The 21178-nt window shown below is 31.8% G+C and overlaps 3 protein-coding genes across 3 annotated transcripts; all 3 read right to left on the bottom strand.

Moving 5' to 3' along the window:
- Window positions 1–4855: 4855 nt before the first annotated feature.
- LOC112779175 (uncharacterized) lies at window positions 4856–10610 on the bottom strand. Its single transcript, XM_025823422.1, has 7 exons — window positions 10401–10610; window positions 10092–10185; window positions 9846–9905; window positions 9301–9739; window positions 8260–9182; window positions 7061–8140; window positions 4856–6531 (listed from the first exon to the last, which is right to left on the bottom strand). The coding sequence occupies exons 1-7, from the start codon at window positions 10608–10610 to the stop codon at window positions 4856–4858; spliced, it is 4482 nt and encodes a 1493-aa protein (XP_025679207.1).
- A 2654-nt stretch (window positions 10611–13264) lies between these two features.
- On the bottom strand, window positions 13265–14497 carry LOC140183531 (uncharacterized). Its single transcript, XM_072231977.1, has one exon. The coding sequence runs from the start codon at window positions 14495–14497 to the stop codon at window positions 13265–13267; it is 1233 nt and encodes a 410-aa protein (XP_072088078.1).
- Window positions 14498–19868: 5371 nt separating this feature from the next.
- LOC112790789 (uncharacterized) lies at window positions 19869–21158 on the bottom strand. Its single transcript, XM_025833346.3, has 5 exons — window positions 20795–21158; window positions 20602–20716; window positions 20321–20506; window positions 20140–20220; window positions 19869–20054 (listed from the first exon to the last, which is right to left on the bottom strand). The coding sequence occupies exons 1-5, from the start codon at window positions 20968–20970 to the stop codon at window positions 19869–19871; spliced, it is 744 nt and encodes a 247-aa protein (XP_025689131.1). The 5' UTR covers window positions 20971–21158.
- Window positions 21159–21178: the final 20 nt, after the last annotated feature.

Here is a 21178-nt window from a genome sequence, read left to right as displayed (position 1 = left end):
TTAAATTAGACTAGTGGAATACCCGGGCTACGCCCGGACTAAATATTAATCTATTACAAAAATTTAGTTTTACTTATATGTTGATACTAAGAATTATACTTTCGTAAGATTTAAAGTTTTTAATATAATAATTATTTGTACAATTTATAACACTGTTTTATTATCGCTTATATAGACTATAATAAATAGCTTTATAGGTATTTATCTAAAGTTTATGTAAAAACTGAAATTAAAAGGTATTTATTTATAGTATATCAGAATTATTTATACAATATATAAGATTGTTTTATTTTTGTTTGTATAGACTAAATAATTAAAAACTGAAATTTTTTTTTTACATTTTAGTCATACAGACAAAATTAATGTAGTGAAACTTTTTTTATATTAATAGATCCTATTGTATAGTCTGAATTACTCGCGGTTGGTGTGTTTAATATTTTTAATGGTATTTATCTAAAGTTTATTTAAAAAAGAGATTCATATATTTTAATGGAAACAAATTGCACGATCATAATATCAAAAAAAAAATTAAGTGATTAAACTTTTTTGATATATTGATATATAATTCGGTTAATAAAAATATTTAAATGGTAACCTTTAAAACAATTTTTATTAGCATTCTTTAATACCACGTTAGAATCACTTTTACGATTCGTGCCTTGTTTAAAAAAAAATATATACATAAAAAGGCATTTTATTAAAAATTGCTTAGACTAAAAAACCATTCACAATAATATGTTCCTGCTGTCTAATGTTTTCATTAACGTTTTTTTAATTTTTGAAGAGAATTAGACACCATAATAATTTTAATGAGATATATATAAAAGAATAAAGGTTATCATGTCTAGTTAAATATGTAAAATAAATAAAGTATAATCGTACATGAGTAAAATATATTCCCAAAATTATATATATTTTTTATGTTAAATTAAATTGTGAGACAGATTTTTATGAAACGTAGTTATCTAAATACTTATCAAATATTTAGCAATATTCAATTTAAAAATTTTAATTATAACGTGAAATAATTATTTATAATTGTCTATGTCGCATCTCATTTATAGAATATAAATTTATGTTTTATAAATAAAATTATTGTTAGATATATAGGGTTTTTTCATTGTGTAAACATGAATATGTTATATTAATCTTAAAAAATATATTAGGTTCAATTACAAATAGTTATGGATAAATAAACAATAGAAAAAATAAAAAATGCAACTTATATGTTTGAATGATAAATTTTCTTAAATGGTAATTTTTAGAGTACACCTTAACAAATTAAAATAATAAATAACTAAACGCGTATACGAATATTGTATTATAATTTTTAAGTATAATTTGAATAACAGATGTTATCATTTTGAGTCATAAATAAATATTTTTAAGCATATATTTATTTTTCAAAAAATTGATACTATCATGTACTTTAACAGATTGTGTTTTATTTTAAAACATGTTAAATTTTTTATAAAATATAATTTCATTAGTACTATTTAATAAGCGCATTAGAAATACTTTTACAATTTGTACCTTGTTAAAACAAATATCTACATAAAAAAGTACATATACAATAGTGTCTATTTATATAAAAAAGTTCCACTACATTAATTTTGATCTGTATGACTAAAATGTAAAAATTTTTTAAACTTGATTATGCTCGGTGGATTTATATAATATAACTATTATGTATTACATTACCATTTAGAAAGAAATGGAAAGGCGTTAAAGATGATTTATATTAAAAATAATATACCCGTTATCTATCCTATAATTATGTAATCTCATTAAATAGTTGCCCACTTCACATAGAGTGAGACATTTGAATTCTTATCTATTCATTAAATTTGAATTTATTGCAACCCGCCCGCCCCCACCAACTACAACAGTCTTCTTCTCCAAATATTTCACAAAACATATCAATCTAATAATCTTAAAAAAAAAAAAACCATGGGCATCACAAAACCAAAAGCAAGGGAAAAAGGGTACTGGCACCACCTACTTCTGGCTTCCTAGTTCAATTTGTCTGGTGTTGTAGCTTAACTCACTTTTGCTTCACACAGTTAATATTGGGGGCACAAATTTTTTAGGATCTAGTTAATTTATAGATGACGATTTCTTTGGCTGTTGGAATATGATTGAATCCTTCCATCGAATCCATTACTGTTCCAGTTTTCGTGAAACGTTTAGATCGGGATCAGGTACTATGTCTTCAATTATAAACATATTAAATATTAGAGATATAATTTTCGATTGTTTAACTGCTGATTTTAAATCCACTACAGCTGAATACATTTAAATAATTTCTTATATGAAATACATAATGGGATTGTATTTGGCGTTGATAGCTGACATTTCTTAGTGCGGTGACAGTGTTTAAGAAAATCAGAAGCTTTGTTACTTTTTTATGCATCAAGAATTGCAATCTCCTGCGTTAGCGTTTCCATGTGAGATGACCGCGCTTTGAGAAGGTTGGTGGAAGGTAGCCGAATGGGTAGGGACTTTAATTTCCAAGAAAAGCTCGCTCCATCCTCTCTTTGGGGCAAAGGTCGCCGAAATGGGTAGAATCCGATCCAAAAAGATTTGGTTCGAGATGTATGTAAGTATACCACGGCCATCTGATACATATAGTACATGTTATTTTGCTAGTAGTTAAATCATATATTTCTAGCTGGAAACTTCATGGTAGTTTGCTATTAGATATAATTCCTAATTAATGAATAAGACCATTTAAGCATACAAACACATCGAAAGTAACTATGTTTGTGTTAAGGATTACATTTTTTTCTTATCTAGTCTTCTTTGATATTAGCTAGTATGATAACTATAACTTCGAATACAATCTCCCAACCATGATGGCATTTGAATTGGTTGTTTCTGCGGGTTCCATAAGAATATATATAGTTGAATTTAAGCTTAATTGGTTTATAACTTTAAGTTAGTTCATCATTTGTCTGTTATTATACATATATTCACATGTATTTAGGTGCTCCTTGATTATCATGTTTTGATCCAATTGGGTATACTCAATCAAATCTTGTAATAAACTACAACTGCTAACTATGGAACAGTGGATCAAGCTGAATGTAAAAATTGCTAACTATGGCTGTGGTAGGTTTTTGAAAGCAAAGGACTTTGACATTGAGAAGACTATTCAAATGTGGGAAGACATGTTAAGGTGGAGAAAAGAATATGGAACTGATACCATCCTTCAGGTTAATGCTATGACTTTATGAATCTAGAAAACTTAGTAAAAGTTTCAACTTTCAATGGATGCTTCAAAGTGTTGGAGATTAATTACTTCAGTCCTGCCAATTTTTTTTCTCTTTTTCCAAGGTGTCGGTTAAATATTCCCGGGTTTCTGTTAAGGGAGGATAGAATTAATTTATGTAAGGGAGGAGTAAAAACACTTAAAAAAATAACTTATTTGCTACACTGTTATATTTAAAATATTTCTTACAATTATATAATCTTGGGTTGTTGTGAACCTTAGTATAAATGTTTGACTTATATATATCATCTTAGTATAAATGTTTGACTTCAATAAATATCATCTTTAAAGTTGGTACAAAATGAATACAGGATAACATTCACTGAATCTGTGAATCTGAATCATATATTGATTCATGAATTGAAGGGATTGACCTCTCTAGAGTAGATGATAGAGGGATTCTTAAATGAGTACATAAAAGTGAGTACTAATTTTATTCAAGATACTCACCCATTCACAGATCCCACCTACTTTTATGACAGAAAACTTGTGCTATAGAACAATTTTTTCGGTTGATGAAGTAAAATAGGTTACTGTAAGTTTTTACTATTATACAAATTCATATACTCTTTGTATGATTTGTATATTTTAGCATTAGCATGGATTCTGTGCTTGGTTGGAAGCTATTTCCTAATTGTTCATGAATTTTCACAGTATGTGCAGCTTATCTATTGTGGAATTTCTTTGCGTTTAGTAGTGTTGCAACTCATGGCTCCTGATTAATGTAGTAGAATAATATTTTGCTCTTATCTAGTCTTATTTGATATTACCTAGTATGAAAACTATCACTTTGAACAAAATCTTTCAACTATGTTGGTATTTGAATTGAATGTTTGTGTGGGTTCCATAAGTTTTTTTTTTTAATTTAAGCACGACTGATTTATAACTTTAGCTTAGTATTTGTTGAATAATCATGTCTTCTATTTTACTGAATATAACATGTATTTTGGGTGCTCCCTAATTATGATATTTTGATCCAGTTGGGTACACTGCCACAAATCTTATAATACACTACAAATGATAACTATGGGAAGGTGGATCAAGCTATTTAATTGGAAGCTATTTCCTAAATATTCAAGGATTTCCGTGGTATGTATTTGGACATCAAGTCTAATTATTTTCCTAATCAAAGGGATGGTACAATGAAATTAAATTTGTTCTATAGAGGTATATAAATTATTAAGCACAGATCCAACTGTCATTAGTTTGTTATACTGAAATTGTGTCGGTAGCTAACTGAGAGTTATACAGGGTCTCGATGGGCATTATTTGTAACACTACTCATTTGTTTGACTTCAGGGTAGGGCTATAATGAGGACATCAGATTGCATATCACCCCAATAAACCTTCTACCTGGACAATAAAGGTAATATAGTTCCTATAATGCAAAACATACAATTCAGAATAGTTTTACTTTGGTTAAATCCTGCCAAAGGCACTGATTGTATACTGATTTAGTTCTCTACACCTAAAATCGCTTTTTAAGAAAATTGTAACATGAAACAACAACTTAGTTGGTAGGAGCAAGTACCTCGTTTGTGTAACCGATGACTGCTGGATCTTTTCCTGGAATACTTGTAATGTTCAACATATGTTTCTGAATACTTCTTTGAAAACGACATTCTCTGTTTCTTTCTTTTGATCATCATCATGACACAACAAAATCTTGAGTCCTTCCTTATTTGTCACCCTGGAGATAGCAACATAGAGCTGGCCATGTGTGAATACGGGTTTCTTCAATATTAACCCAACCTTTGATAATGACTGACCTTGGCTCTTGTTTATAGTCATCGCGTATGAAACCATAATAGGAAATTGTCTCCGTTGGAATTTGAATGGTATTCGATGGTCAGAAGGACTTAGTGTCATCCTTGGTATAAACACTTTCTGCCCCTTATTCTTTCCCGCACACGTTCGTGCTTCAATTATGTGTTTTCCAAGTTTAGTAACAACCAATCGTGTTCCATTGCACAATCTTGCGGAGTGGTCAATGTTTCTTAACAGCATAATTGGTGTTCCAACTTTTAGTGTTAACTCATGGTTAGAGACACCTGAGCACTTGATTGTGTTTAGGAGTTCAGGAGTGTGTATTGAAGCCAATAAATCATTATTAGGCTTTGTGGGACATGCCTTATCAGAGCTAAAATATGTTTGCGCTTCAGCCGGATTTAAACTCATCATGTAGTTGTTGATCTCATCAACTAACTGTAGTGTTGGTGCAAGGATAGCTCGATCTTCAATCTGTTGGTCAATATTTCTTCCTGAAAAGCTTTCAGGATAAGTTACTCTACATATTGCTTCAATTGGGTCTACCCAATCGGAAACCAATATGTCATCGGGAATGACAACCTTTTCACCTGTATTCGATCGTGACCCTTGGCTGCCATCACCAATACTGAGTATCCAATCAGCAAATTCTTTCAACTCAGATGACCTTGAATTTAAATCACTTGATTTTAAGCGCATGTTCTTTGAAAGTGTCAAAAGCTTGCAGTCATCCCACAAGTATGATGAGTTGATAGTGGCATTGACTATTTCTTGCCTAGACCCTTTCGGGATGACTGGAAGTATTTGGCAAAAATCTCCCCCAAAAATAATTGTCTTGCCTCCAAATGGCTGCTCCAAGCTATCTTTGTTATTGAACCTTAATATGTCACGCATGGTCCTATCAAGAGCTTCAATACAGAATCTATTTACCATAGGTGCCTCATCCCAAATTATCAACTTTGTCTTAATCAAAAGCTCAGCTAGTGCACTCCCTTGCTTAATATTGCATGTTGAGAATTCATCTATGTTAAGCGGTATTGCGAAACGTGAGTGAGCTGTCCTGCCTTCAGGCAACAAAAGTGATGCTATCCCGCTAAATGCAACTGTTAGAACAATATGTGATCTAGACCTCAATGCAGAAGCTAGTGTCTTCCAAACAAATGTTTTTCCTGTCCCACCGTACCCATAAAGGAAAAATACTCCACCTTTGTCGGTTTGAACTGTAGTGATGACTTTGTTATATACTTCTTTTTGTTCATCAGTTAATAGTCCTAAGTAGGTTACATGCTCTGTAGCTAGTTTTTGCCGATCGTATCTGAGTTCATCGCAAATTAACCTATTCATGCCATTGGGATACAATAAATTGTTACATTGGTTTGTATCTGGCATTGGCATTGGTGGAAAATCTTTCAGACTCTTGTTGTATTTGTTAAGTATATTCTCAATCTCCATTAGGGTCAAATCTTTGATCTCGTCTTCTGTGAGGATTAACTCTGTGTACATAATAGCAACATATATGTCAAATCATGTATATGATTAAGAAAAAATTGTTAACTCAAATCGTAAACACTTGCAAAACCTTGCTTCCAACAATTGGTCAAATTTTTTGAAATTTTATTTTCTTTAATAAAGTGAATCTAATAAAATGAGTCCAAATCACTAATAAATCTAATACCATGTCTATTAAATCTTATTTTCATATCCTCTTTATTCATACTATTTATTATTAATTATGAAGTTATATGTTTAAGCAAGCCATAGCTAGTTGTACATAAATTGATATACACTTGTATTTTAAAAATTCTACCAATAAATATGTAGCTGTTAATTCTTATGTCATAATTAATCACACTATTCTTATAATGCCACAAAGTTTATATATACCTTGATTATCGAGTAGTCTCCTCTGTCTATGAAGTATGTCATCACATAATAAAGTCCATGTTTCTTCCCATACATGTTCGGGTCTGTCCATTGAATTGGAAAATAACAATGTAGCAAAAAGATTCCTTAAGTATGTACCTGAGCCCCAATAACTTGCTTCCACTATTGCTTCAACATATTCCTTATCATCATCTAAAAGACCACGTGCATAACATGCATCTTTGAATGATGAGTATACAACACCGTCTATAGTTCGAATGTCTTCATAGCAAGTTGGTCCCCTAACGTAATTGAGTAGTAGCCTTAGGTAATATCTCTCACCAGATCCAGGAGGCACAAAGAAGATTCTTCCAATTACAGCATGGCTCTTCCGAGGCAACCACACCCTTTCCTTTGCCTTCCACACAAAATGTGTAGGAAATTCTGCATAAGTGAGCGACCTTGCTTCTGAGTAGATCTTGTTGGCTTGAAACCAACCGAGAAACATAGACTCCTTGACAGATGCTTCTCGGATCACATCATCGAGCTTTTCATTATCTTTAAAGATCAAGTTTTGTTCATCGGGTAAGTGAAATCCTAGACGAACAACCAAGGGATCCCTGTAGTGTATGTTGTAACCAAAGATCCTCCAAGCAGCTTCACACGGAGAAATATACCTGCAATCATAGTACATACTGACTTCATCATAGTCATCCATGTTTTCTTTGTCTGCAGCACTTTTATAAAATGAAGCCGTTACACGGTCATGACCTTTGTTCACATATTTGAACAAATACTTAATAGATCTTGACTGGTTACACCACTCAACATTAATATGGGCACCATATCTCATGAGTAGAAACCTATTGTGTGGTACAACATAACGATTGTCAAGATCGACTCCTGATTTGTTGATAGTCTTTCCATCTTCTCTTCGTCGGTATACCGGGTACCCATCATCGTCGATAGTAGTACTCTCAACAAACCTCTTAGGGAAGTGTCGAATGCATTTAGAATTTTCCATACATGGTGAATCTTTCCTTGCCACTCCACATGGACCGTGCATCATGTGCTTTTCGACTGCATCAAAGTATTCCGGGTCTATCTTTTTATCGGGTATCTCAGCTGATATAATCTTATCAATATCTTCGGCAGTGGGAAATTTGTCATCCTTGTGTAAGAATAGTAGAATGTGTGCATGTGGTAACCCACGTTTCTGGAATTCGATTGTGTATACCACTGCAAGATTCATAATGAAAAATTCAAATCCATGACAAATAGACTATCATACATAAAACATTACAGCTATTGCTATTGGAAACTTGAACCATGACATAATTGGTTTTGATTGGACATACCTGCAGCAACTCTACCAAAAACTTTGTTTGCTCGGACATCTTTAATTAGTGTATCTAATTTTGCCTTGAAAACCCTACAAACAATGTCGGGTCGATCTTGTGGATTCAGCTTTCTATTGTTCAAAAAGTCTTCAACCTCAGGCCACTTCGGATTGCACGTGAAGGTTATGAAGAGGTCTGGATAACCAACAACCTTACATATTGCCATTGCATCCTGATAGTTTTGTATCATGTATCTTGGTCCACCTGTGAATGATGAAGGCAATATTATACGCTTGCCACATGATGACGGCGTTGTTTCTCCATTCAGTACTGCTTCCTTTACTCCCTTGTACATCTCACACCTTAATTTCTCTTGGTCACTGCGTATGTAGTTTAGCCTTGATGACTCAATCATGGAGTACCCATCAACCAAAAACTGTTGAAAGAGTCTTCTTGAGTATAACAGTGGAGATCCGTCGGCTAGTCTTTCTTGTATACGAAAAGCAAAAAATTCTCTCATCGACACCTCCTGTCGTCCTTTACCACGGTTATGGTGTCTTTTGTTTAGCGGTATATCTTCCTTGTATCCATCCTCGCCATAAGGAAATAGCAGGGGATATTGTAATCCCAGATATGCTGGATTGAGTTGATTAATCCTTTGTAATCTTCCGCTCTGTGTCTCCACAACAATGTCTCTGTCTGTCTTGTCAATGTCAAAATCACCGACAATCAATGCAGTAACCTCATCTGTTGATGGTAAGTTATATCTTCTACCATCCTTTCCCCTTTTTCCCAATAGTCTAAGTTTAATTGTTGAATTTGATTCTTTGCCCATTGAATCCCTAACCATGCGGAATGCCTTCACCAACACATTCTTTTCATCTAGCATCTTCTTAAGATCTCTTACAATGTCTTCATCTATGTTTTTGTTATCTTCACCCCTGCATGTTTTAAATAATGTCAAGTTTTTTAAACAACGCTCAATTATATAAGGTTAATTAGTTTGATCTAAACCTTTGAAAATATTTTAAGTAAAATAAAAAGGTTATAGATACTTGCCTGATAGCTGACATCCAGTTGTGCACCTCATTTTGTGAATCAACTATGTATAATTGGGCGAATTTCGCATTATTCCCTTCTGGTGGAATTAGGCTACCTATTAGATGGTAGTTTTCGCCACAAAGAATGAATGTAGGTGGACCTCTAGAAGTATTTATACCGCGGTCTATTTTGGCACCCATTGAAGTGAATTGAAACATGCTATTATATGACCTGATGTTATCACGAAAATGCTTGCTCTTGGGGTTATTATTGAACAACAACTCATACAAAACTTTTGGTGCTTCTGGTAGGTGTGGCAGTTGGACTTGACCTCCTTTACAACACATCGTAAATTTTGGTTGGTCTGTGTTATAACTTTTGTTTATCCTTTCATCGTACCAAAAAAAGGCATAGCAGTGTTCGCATATATACATTGCATCTCCCATGTGCAAATACTCTAAAATTTCAATATTAACATGAATGGAAAAATCCATTAATTACATGCATAAATATAATTTGCAATTTTAATAATAAATTGATCCTTTGAATATCTCTCAACATACCCTTGCTTGCCTGTTCCTTACAACTGGCAACTCTAGCATCCCTTGTTGAAGTCCTTCCACCTGTGTCATGCATTGGAAGATCATTTCATTATTAGAACGACTTTGACAAAATTTAATATATATTATTAAATATCTTTCCCCAATTCTGATGTATATTGCTAAGAATGGCTTAAATTTTGTAGTTAAGTGAACTTGTAAACTATTCAATTTTTGGATAGTGAAATTCATAGCCATTTAATATCGTACCTTTGTTATTTTCTTGTCGATGTATGACAGTGATTCCTATTTTGCGAGTCCTTGACTGCTCTGCATCCATTTTACAATGGGGCAAAAAGCAGTTCTTCATTATTTATAAACAGATATGACAAAAATATCTAACACATATAATAAACTAATCTTGGTTGATATTGAGTTTAGGACCATACATCAATGCTTAAGTGTCATGTATTCTATATCTATTTAGTATTTAGGGGGTTTAAATTCTCTGGTTGTAACTTTTAAACCTCATATATGAATTTAGTAGTTTTCATGGTTTTGAAGTTTTATTCTGCAAACAAAGATTAAGGCGCAGGCCTTATAGTTTCGCATATTAATGTAGGCAAATGCAGATCGGACATATTGAGCGGAGTCGTTGAAGCTGGCAACTTGGGTAGAGTTAAAGGGCACAGAGTTAATATCTCCAAGGGCTGCGAGATTTACATATAGACATATGCTAATGCGGTAAGATTGACCATTTAAGCATATATTTCTAACTGGAAACTTCATGGTAGTTTGCTATTAGATATAATTCCTAATTAATGAATAAGACCATTTAAGCATACAAACACATCGAAAGTAACTATGTCTGTGTTAAGGATTACATTTTTTTCTTATCTAGTCTTCTTTGATATTAGCTAGTATGATAACTATAACTTCGAATACAATCTCCCAACCGTGATGGCATTTGAATTGGTTATTTCTGCGGGTTCCATAAGAATATATATACTTGAATTTAAGCTTAATTGGTTTATAACTTTAACTTAGTTCATCATTTGTCTGTTATTATACATATATTCACATGTATTTAGGTGCTCCTTGATTATCATGTTTTGATCCAATTGGGTATACTCAATCAAATCTTGTAATAAACTACAACTGCTAACTATGGAACAGTGGATCAAGCTGAATGTAAAAATTGCTAACTATGGCTGTGGTAGGTTTGTGAAAGCAAAGGACTTTGACATTGAGAAGACTATTCAAATGTGGGAAGACATGTTAAGGTGGAGAAAAGAATATGGAACTGATACCATCCTTCAGGTTAGTGCTATGACTTTATGAATCTAGAAAACTTAGTAAAAGTTTCAACTTTCAATGGATGCTTCAAAGTGTTGGAGATTAATTACTTCAGTCCTGCCAATTTTTTTCTCTTTTTCCAAGGTGTCGGTTAAATATTCCCGGGTTTCTGTTAAGGGAGGATAGAATTAATTTATATAAGGGAGGAGTAAAAACACTTAAAAAAATAACTTATTTGCTACACTGTTATATTTAAAATATTTCTTACAATTATCTAATCTTGGGTTGTTGTGAACCTTAGTATAAATGTTTGACTTATATATATCATCTTAGTATAAATGTTTGACTTCAATAAATATCATCTTTAAAGTTGGTACAAAATGAATACAGGATAACATTCACTGAATCTGTGAATCTGAATCATATATTGATTCATGAATTGAAGGGATTGACCTCTCTAGAGTAGATGATAGATGGATTCTTAAATGAGTACATAAAAGTGGGTACTAATTTTATTCAAGATACTCACCCATTCACAGATCCCACCTACTTTTATGACAGAAAACTTGTGCTATAGAACAATTTTTTCGGTTGATGAAGTAAAATAGGTTACTGTAAGTTTTTACTGTTATACAGATTCATATACTCTTTGTATGATTTGTATATTTTAGCATTAGCATGGATTCTGTGCTTGGTTGGAAGCTATTTCCTAATTGTTCATGAATTTTCACAGTATGTGCAGCTTATCTATTGTGGAATTTCTTTGCGTTTAGTAGTGTTGCAACTCATGGCTCCTGATTAATGTAGTAGAATAATATTTTGCTCTTATCTAGTCTTATTTGATATTATCTAGTATGAAAACTATCACTTTGAACAAAATCTTTCAACTATGTTGGCATTTGAATTGAATGTTTGTGTGGGTTCCATAAGTTTTTTTTTAATTTAAGCACGACTGATTTATAACTTTAGCTTAGTATTTGTTGAATAATCATGTCTTCTATTTTACTGAATATAACATGTATTTTGGGTGCTCCCTAATTATGATATTTTGATCCAGTTGGGTACACTGCCACAAATCTTATAATACACTATAAATGATAACTATGGGTGTGCCAGGTAATTTTAATACGGTTAAGTTGGTCTTACAAACCTATGTGAAAATTTAAAATACTATATTGTTCATTGATTGGCCTCATTGTTACTACTTTATTCCACATCTATCATGATATTAAACCTTTATTGATATAAACCGGTTAAATACCATGCTGTAAGACTAAATTCATATGATATATAATTATAAATCATTTTTTACTACCCTATTATTAGCTATCATTGGTATATATTATGAATTATGTAGCATCTTTTTTATAGTCATTAAATCAGACTAATTTTAGCAACCTATTACTAAACACACCTCCACAAGGCATCCTAACTTTCTTTTTAAAGATGATCCATAATATATTATCTGTTTTTCAAATCATCCACAGCCAATTATTTCTTTCTATAAAACCCAGGTATCGTACTTATAAGGCTTAGTTATTGTACATGTCTATAAACCATAGTTTAAAGTCGTTCTTAGCCTTGGGTGTGAATATGTCATATACAAAATTTATAAAGTCCAGTATATGATAACTTGTTTATGAGCCGAATATACTTTTTATGTTAAAATGATATTAGTGTAATCAATCAATTCTGTTTAGTTAGATCTAGGTAATGTATTTATTATTGATAATAGATAACCATTGTCAACTTAGTATTAGGGATATTAAATTAAGGTGGCGTTTCTTAATAAATTTACAGATAAATATGTAAAAATTAAGTATATACAAATAGATATATATAGGAAGTTAACCATATATATTACCTGCTACAACCAATACTACTACTTTAATATCAAAAATAAAATGATAAAGAAACCTGTAAACCCTAAACCTTTAAGTTGTTACAAAATTTAGAAGAGTGCATAACATTGATTAACAAACTAACATTGATAACTCTTTCAAAATCAAAACGAACCCAATAGATGGTTATATTGAAACACAAGGGATCTAATTACATATATTCTACCCTATTGTCTAAATAAGCAAACTAAACAAAATAAATTGCATTTAAAACTCAGGAAGATCATCTAAATTGATCATAGAACTCTAAACCATGTATAGCCCATCTGAATGCATTGTAATTGTCTTCACGTTAACATGTTCCTGCCATGTGCGTTGAACCAAATGCTCCCTTCTTGATTCCATATATTTTAGCCTCGAAATCAGGAAGTCTGTTCGCACGGCATCATTTGCACTTTCTGACCCGTCTCTGCACTCCATGACTGTTATTATGTCATTGCCTAAGAACAATGAAGGAGTGTATGGGATTCCAAGACCAGAAACTCTAATCATCCTCTCCCAATGGATGCTGTGATCACCATTTCTTTTCATTTGCCAGACCAGGACTTGCCTGCTGAATGCAAGATTACGGTATGAAATATACCCGACACCATCGTTGAAGTAAGTTAGTGAGTTGTAATCAGATGGCACGTCTGGGGGGATCTTTGCCTCATGGAACATCTGGATGCGGAGGTTGAACGTGACTATGGATGCTGGCTCAAAGAAATTAGCTCCCTGCCACCTAATCCAATAGACTATCCCATTGTGCACTATATATTTGGGCCTAAGTTTCTGGACATCACTCTTAAACATACCGGAATGAGTCCATTCTCGTTCAAATGAAGTGTAAAGAGACCATGACATATTTCTTTGTCTAAATGCACGCTTGTAGACATGCACAATACGGTACTCGATTTCATCCTCCAAAAAACCAAACGCATATAGAGAAACGGCAGGAGCGGAATGCTTGCTTGCTTCATCGGTTACGTACCGCCTCTTATCCGATAATGGATTCCATATAAGAAGCCGAGAATTAAGGCCACCCAATGAGATCTTTATGCATATGATTCCGTTCTCAGACCCAATGACTGAATAGAAGCCATATTGGTTAGCATCCATTGGGACATTGAACTGAACCTGGCGACCCGAATGAAGATACGCTCGAACGAACCAAATCGAGTTGTAATCACCTGGGGGATAGCCAATGCCTACGATCACACTCTTGCTTCGATCTTTGTTTTCCTTATAGTTTGCCTTCACGAACAAATTAGTACACAGCCTGAAATTCCAACCCTTGCTTAGCGTTCTGCACTGTCCAACTGTCTTAGGATCTGCCTTCACCATGATCTTCCAGATAAGATCCTCACTAAGGTGTGGAAGTTTTTTCATATTGGGTGGAGTGTCACTCATTCTAGATATACAGTTTATTACGGAGCCGCTAATGGCTCTTAGTGTTTTTGAGTAGAAATTATGGTTCTTGTAACCTTTCTCACAACTCATGACATATATATGTTTTGAATGAGAATATCAATAGCTTATATTGACATCTAGAAGGTGTCATGCAATGGGTAAGACAACAAACTGCAAAATAAGATATTTATATTAAATATTTAAATAAGATTATATTGACTCTATGCATGAATAGACATTGCTTTGTGATTACCTTAATAAACACAGGCCAATTGCTTTATCATCCATGCAAATCTAATGACCATTGGATATTAGTAACATTAATGGGTAAAAGTATTTATCTACACTTTTTGTCATTTGTGCACTATTTGGGGTACCTCATATACTTCTTTTAGAAACTGCTAAGGATGTATTGAAAGCAACAGAGTAGTACCTAATTTTGTGTATGACTTGTGCCATGAGTCTTGCATTTAATTAATCCATCAAGAAAACTTTAAAAAAGTTCTTTATATTGATGAGATTTTTATCATTCTCTATATGTGTCGTTACCCTATGCATGTGTGATAATCATTTTGCATTACATGTTACTGCATCATAATTTAATGACCATTGGATATTAGGGACATTAGCTAATTAAAGTATTTAACTATAAGTCTTCTCTCTTGGGCACTCTTTTGGCACCTAAACTCCTTCTATTAGAAACTGCTAAGGGTGTATTGGAAGCAGCACCTTAGAACCTATGATTGTGAATAAGTTCTCCAATGAGTCTTATATTTGGTTAATCAATCACGAAATCTTTAATCAAGTTCTTTCAATAGATTGGTGACCTGTTTTTCATTCTATGTGTCATTAGCCTATGTATGTGTCATACCCATTGTGTATTATATGTTATTGCATCATAATTGAATGACCATTGGATATTATTGGCATTTGCTAGATAAGGTTCACCATTACTGGTTTTATAACTTGGTATGAGAAATAATTTTTTAGTGGAATATGTTTTATAATGTTAAGTCTTCTCATGTAACTGAAAGCCCGACTGTATTGTATGCCTTGTTAATCATGATCCACAATTTATATTTATCTCTTAAAAGTATCTAAATACAAAAATAGAGATCACACACCTCTTTATTCTTTTACAGTTGCACAAATAGAAATGACAACTTATTTGACTACATACCTCAACAGGTATGATTCATAAGGTGCTACATTATCTTATGTTGGAATGTCCTACTTTATGTTGAGTTTTTTTTATATTTATTTAAATATTGCCTGCTGCTATATTCCCGATAAAATGCATTTTTGCCTTCTCTTTGTTAGTGAATTAATGCAAATCCTGGGAACATATCAACATTGCATTTTTTTCGATGGTCCTTATGGTTTTACTGGGTCAATGCACTAATTGTGTTTCACATCATTAGTTTGCATAATTTTGGCTTGGACAAAGTCTTTTTTCAAAAAAGATAATAGCAGTCTTGTTTGAACAGAACCCCATGTAAACAAAGATGGGGATAAATATACAGATAATTGCTTAAATTTGACAGATTTACGATGAAGTATTCATCTTTATTTATCATGTTATATTATAAGAAGGTGTGCCATTTTGTCTAATTCAGACTATGCCAACTCACTGCATTCAACTCGTTTATTTAATTGAAATCTTTCAGAAAAAAAATGCTTCATTTCAATCCTACTTCACCATTTTGAGCTTTAGTCACTTTGAAATATCTTATGATGTGTCAACTTGATACCTCAGATTTAAGTGCAGCGTATCTGATCAGCGTTGATTTAAAATGGTGAGGCTCTTGATGTGTGTCAAAATGAGCCACCCTATCTACTATTACCTTAACCATCATTTAAACTCTCAGGATAGTCCAGGCTTTCTTTAATCGTTTCCCAAAGAAACCGACTTTGAACAAAGTCCTGCATTTTCACTAAAACATTAAGGCAGCTTTAATCATGTCCTTTGATAGTTGTAGACGGGTGACATTTTTATCATTGTATGCATATTTTCTCCTATATGTGTGATAGAGATTTTGCTTTACCTGCTACCACATATAAATATAATTGAATCCAACTGTTGTCCACTTTCGAATTTACAGATAAGTGGTCTAAATCAGTTAACCATTCATGGTATTATCACTTTTTTTAAGAAACAACCTTTACTTGGGATACAATTTAAAGATATATTAAAATTAATTATGCATCTATGTGAATTTTTGTGGGATCAAGTGCCCATACTATCATTCTTAAAAAATGTTAGACAGTAAATGTGTGCATATATATACCCCCATAAAAAAATTAGATTTGACCCCAAGTTAAAATAATGAAACGATTTAATTAACTCATGTGTGAAAGAAAATTATAAAATTTAGTATCACCAAATAACAAAATTTTAGATATATATATATATATATATATATATATATATATATATATATATATATATATATATATATATATAAATAAATAAGTTCTGCCAAAAATTATATAATATTATGATACCATTCAGTTAGAAAATTTTTTCAGTTTAAGCTTATATTGGTGATTATTTTTTCTACTAAACTATAATATTAACTTGTAAAAAAAAAACTCTTTGGGCTCATAATATATAACGTTTTTAATTTAGTTAACACTCTTTAAAAATACAAAGAATTGTGTATTTCTATCTATGTACATATGTATCTGTTTAACTAACAAATTTGATAGTGGTTGTTGCCAGTAACAATGTTATTAAATATCAAGCTTATTTTTTTATTTAAATAGTTGAATAATGATTAGATAGACTATAAAATATATAATACCTTATGAAGGGGTTGATGGTCTTATTTTAAATAATTACATTGCAGTTTTCATCATACAAAACTCATAAAAAGCGTATAAATACCATTCGGAAGACTCGTCTAAAAATTTTCTCGTTAAAAGTTAACATATTGGTGGTCTTGATTAATATTATATTTATTATTATTATATTATTACTAATATTTAAATTCATATTTTTTATTTCTTTACAAAATAATATAATAATTACGTGAATGCCTAATAATATATCAGTATGGATATAGAATAAAAAAATCAACTAATATTTTTATATGATTTAAATGTATATGCTCTGATATGTTAACAAAATAGATGGTTATATTTATTGTGAATTTTAATATATATTACTTAGTATTTTATATTATTACATGATATTTTTGTATTGTTTAAATGAATATTCTTTTGGGAATTATATTTGATGTGAATTTTGATATAAATGTAAGGGTTAACCACCAAAAATGCCTCCAAATGATTTAAATGTTGACAAAAATATACTCAAATTATACTATCGATAAAAATGCGTTCAAATAATTTAAAAACGCAATAACAATACCCAACAGTAAATGTATATTTTAAAAAAATACCTTGGAGATTGAATTTGATATAATTTTTTTAAGCGTAATTATAAAAATAAGATATTATTATACATAAAAATTGGTGATTTTTCGTTGAGTATATATTTTTTTATAATTTTTTGGTTAACAACTAATAATTCTTTTAATAAATCACATAAAATTATATAATTAGAAAGAAATTACCAAATCTTAAGAATAATAATATCTCATTTTTTTAATTATGCTGGTGAAAATCTACATCAAAATTCAATCTCAAAGACATATTTTAAAAATATATATTTACTGTTGGTATTGTTATTGTATTTTTAAATTATTAAAAGACATTTTTGTCCATAATAAAATTTGGGTACATTTTTTTCAACCTTTGAAGAATTTGATAGCGTTTTTGCTGGTTAACCCTAAATCTAAAATTTATCGCTTTTCCAAAATATGTAGAACAAAGGTTGCACATTGTAACCCTAATGAAGTCCTTTACAGTTGCACATCGTAATACACATCGTGTTTCACACCATGTTTTGTTTTTCTTTGATCAAATTGTACATCGTGTTTCACACTATGACTTTGCATGAATTTGGCTTACATTATCCCCTTCTTCAAGAAAGACAATAAAGGTTTACTTGTTTTAATTTTATGGTGTGGATAAAGATTTTGTTTCTTCCTTCACTATGAATAAACTTCACCGAATAGTTCACATATTTCTTCATCGTTTCCAAAATAAAGTCACATTTAAAAACCTCTTGGAAACTTGTTCCACACAACTCAATGTAGATATGTTAAAGATCTTGTGATGCAATTTATCTGCTTTATATAGTTCTGATAAGGTTTTAACAGCTTGGTATAGAACACTTTTATGGAAAAAGTAACTTTTTTATCCATCTCATCAATTATAATTTCTCACTCCCTATGTAAGTTGACCTTTCCACATAATTTAATATAGTTAGATGTGTAAATGACGTATATGACACATTTTTCCTTTGGTCTTTGTGGGCATTAGTAGTCTGAACCTAGAACTGGCACTACATTAAGGATCGAGATTCTGGTTTGTAAACTTAGCTAAAATTGTTAGCACTACATCTGTTTAAATCCAGCATACTTGCTGATTTTGCATTCATGTGAATATAAAAATGTCTCACGTCTATTTGATTACAATACTTCAATAACATGGACTAATTGGCTTTGTCATATATTTACATTAATGACATCAATCATAAGATATTAAAATGATAAGTTGATTCTCAAATTCTCACCTTTGCATAAAAGTGTCACACTCTCTTATAAGTATACACTTATAAAAAATGCAACAGTGTTTGTAATGCCACTTTATTAGTTACATATATCATGATTATATTTTACAAAATTTGCAAGATAGGCTAATGCTAAATTGATTAGTTTAGCACTAATACCTCTGCATATATGTACACACTCTCTTATAATTAGATACCTATCAAATTCTCCCTACTTCTTTGCTTAATGGTTCTTTGGCAACTACGAAACTATGATCACATCAATTATGTGTAATGTTTAATACTCATATGTGGATAGTTATTGTTATCTAGCTTGTTGGTTTGTCAAATTTAGAATGATTGGCATTGACTATTAATGAAACTTGTTTGATAATGTACTTAAAGAGGTTTATGATTCAATTAAAACTTTAGCTTTAATCAAGTATTGACCCTTTCCCTATGGAAAATAGTGTCTGATTCTAGCATGACTTAGCGATAGCCATTGCTATTGTATAAAGTATCCATTATTATTCATATAATAAGACTTTTTTTTTCTATTACTTAGCTAGTCATTTTATTATGTAACTTAACACAACACAAATATATGAAATCACTATTAATGCCACGTGAAGAAAAATCCAGTGCCTGAGTTGTCATTCAATACTATTAAAACATATAGAATCCATCTTAATCAATATCTCTAATGTTAAGACTGTAAATCCTCATTACTAATTTTAGTTACATATAAATAACCCTAATAAGAACATTATCAAAACATGAAGACAATAATAGCTAAGCAAAAAACAGTTTATAGATATCTCTGAAATAAGTATTTCATAAAGCTCATTCATTGCTATCATGAACTTGCATCTTCTGTCTTTTTCCACGATTTCGGGTAAGTTTGTTGGTTGAAAACCCCAGTTCTTCTTCATTCTCAATGTTGATGGGAATTTGTTGCTTTAAAACTATGGTAGCTGTTTTGGCTGGAGTTTTGTACTTGAGGCTTGTAACACTATCCTCCACAACATCCTGTCCCATGAAAAAAAAACTGTCAATTTCCTACAGATTTAACACAAAATAACCAGTTCTATAAAGTATATAGCACAAAAGTTACCACAGAATATTGAGAATCACTAAGATTGTTGATATCAACCATAGCTGCTGACAAATCCACCGAGTTACTGCACCCGGTATCCTACAACCATATTGGAGATATTCCTACTTAGATATTATAGCCAAATAAACTGCTCAAAGTCTCAATATAATCAAGGAACCTACAAACTTTTAGCACATACAGTTACAGTGGAGAACGTTTTATTTGGGAGATGCATTTCAAAAATTGTATCATCCTCGCAGACCTTCATCACTGTATACACCTGGTCATAGAGCTTGATGTTGGAGGATTTGACATTCACCTTAAAAAGAAGTTTTCTTTCTAACAGGCTCTCAAGAGCTGCAGGGTATCCTTCAGCATAAAGTTCCTGAAATTAAATCACAAAAGTCTAAAGTTATAGTTTATTTCATTGACATTTATATAAAGTACATGACATAATACTTGTTATAATTTACTATGAACCTCCTCATCCTTGATCTGTTCTGCTTGTCTACCACATAGTTGAACCGTTTCTCGATCCCATAGAAGCAGTGTTATGCTACCAGTGCCATCATAGGCCATCACCTCAACCTTAAACCTATTAGATAAATTGCACAACTTAGTAAATTGCAATAACATAGTCCATCGAAAACATATTGTAAATCTGAACACAAACCTTAACGATGCACTTCCGTGAGTGTGGCCACACTTTCCACACTCGTATCTATTTCCAATTGGTGTTTCAACCTTCTTCGGACACTTTCTACATGATTTGTAAAACCAATCATCCTTGCCAGAATTGATTGCCACAATTGTTCCAGCAATCCACAAAGCGCCTTCCTGCAAATACATGAGGGTTTATGTAAATGCCATATCATGTAACGTGGATTTAAATAGGTGATGGTATGACCTGTGTTGAGTTTAGTGCTTCCTCTATTGTGTTCACCGTCACATCACCCCGCTTAAGTTCATCTGCCCCAGAATGTGAGTTGTTTGTGTTGACTTGACTAATTCTGACCAAATTTGAGGGTATAGCGGCAAGCCTCTTACGCGGTTGATG

Source organism: Arachis hypogaea, chromosome 3, assembly GCF_003086295.3.
Source record: "Arachis hypogaea cultivar Tifrunner chromosome 3, arahy.Tifrunner.gnm2.J5K5, whole genome shotgun sequence".
Classification (NCBI taxonomy): Eukaryota; Viridiplantae; Streptophyta; class Magnoliopsida; order Fabales; family Fabaceae; genus Arachis; species Arachis hypogaea.
This window is presented reverse-complemented; position numbering and strand designations above follow the sequence as displayed.

What these genes read in the sequence shown, in the direction of transcription:
- LOC112779175 (XM_025823422.1), bottom strand. Translation starts at nt 10,610, where the DNA reads ATGAAGTTTCCAGTTAGAAATATATGCTTAAATGGTCAATCTTACCGC. An exon ending in AGGCCTGCGCCTTAATCTTT is followed by an intron (nt 10,186 to 10,400) that starts GTTTGCAGAATA and finishes TAAATAATGAAG; the next exon opens with AACTGCTTTTTGCCCCATTG. An exon ending in TTTTGGTAGAGTTGCTGCAG is followed by an intron (nt 8,141 to 8,259) that starts GTATGTCCAATC and finishes TGAATCTTGCAG; the next exon opens with TGGTATACACAATCGAATTC.
- LOC140183531 (XM_072231977.1), bottom strand. Translation starts at nt 14,497, where the DNA reads ATGAGTTGTGAGAAAGGTTACAAGAACCATAATTTCTACTCAAAAACA.
- LOC112790789 (XM_025833346.3), bottom strand. Translation starts at nt 20,970, where the DNA reads ATGTATTTGCAGGAAGGCGCTTTGTGGATTGCTGGAACAATTGTGGCA. An exon ending in CACGGAAGTGCATCGTTAAG is followed by an intron (nt 20,717 to 20,794) that starts GTTTGTGTTCAG and finishes TTTATCTAATAG; the next exon opens with GTTTAAGGTTGAGGTGATGG. An exon ending in AAACGTTCTCCACTGTAACT is followed by an intron (nt 20,221 to 20,320) that starts GTATGTGCTAAA and finishes ATATGGTTGTAG; the next exon opens with GATACCGGGTGCAGTAACTC.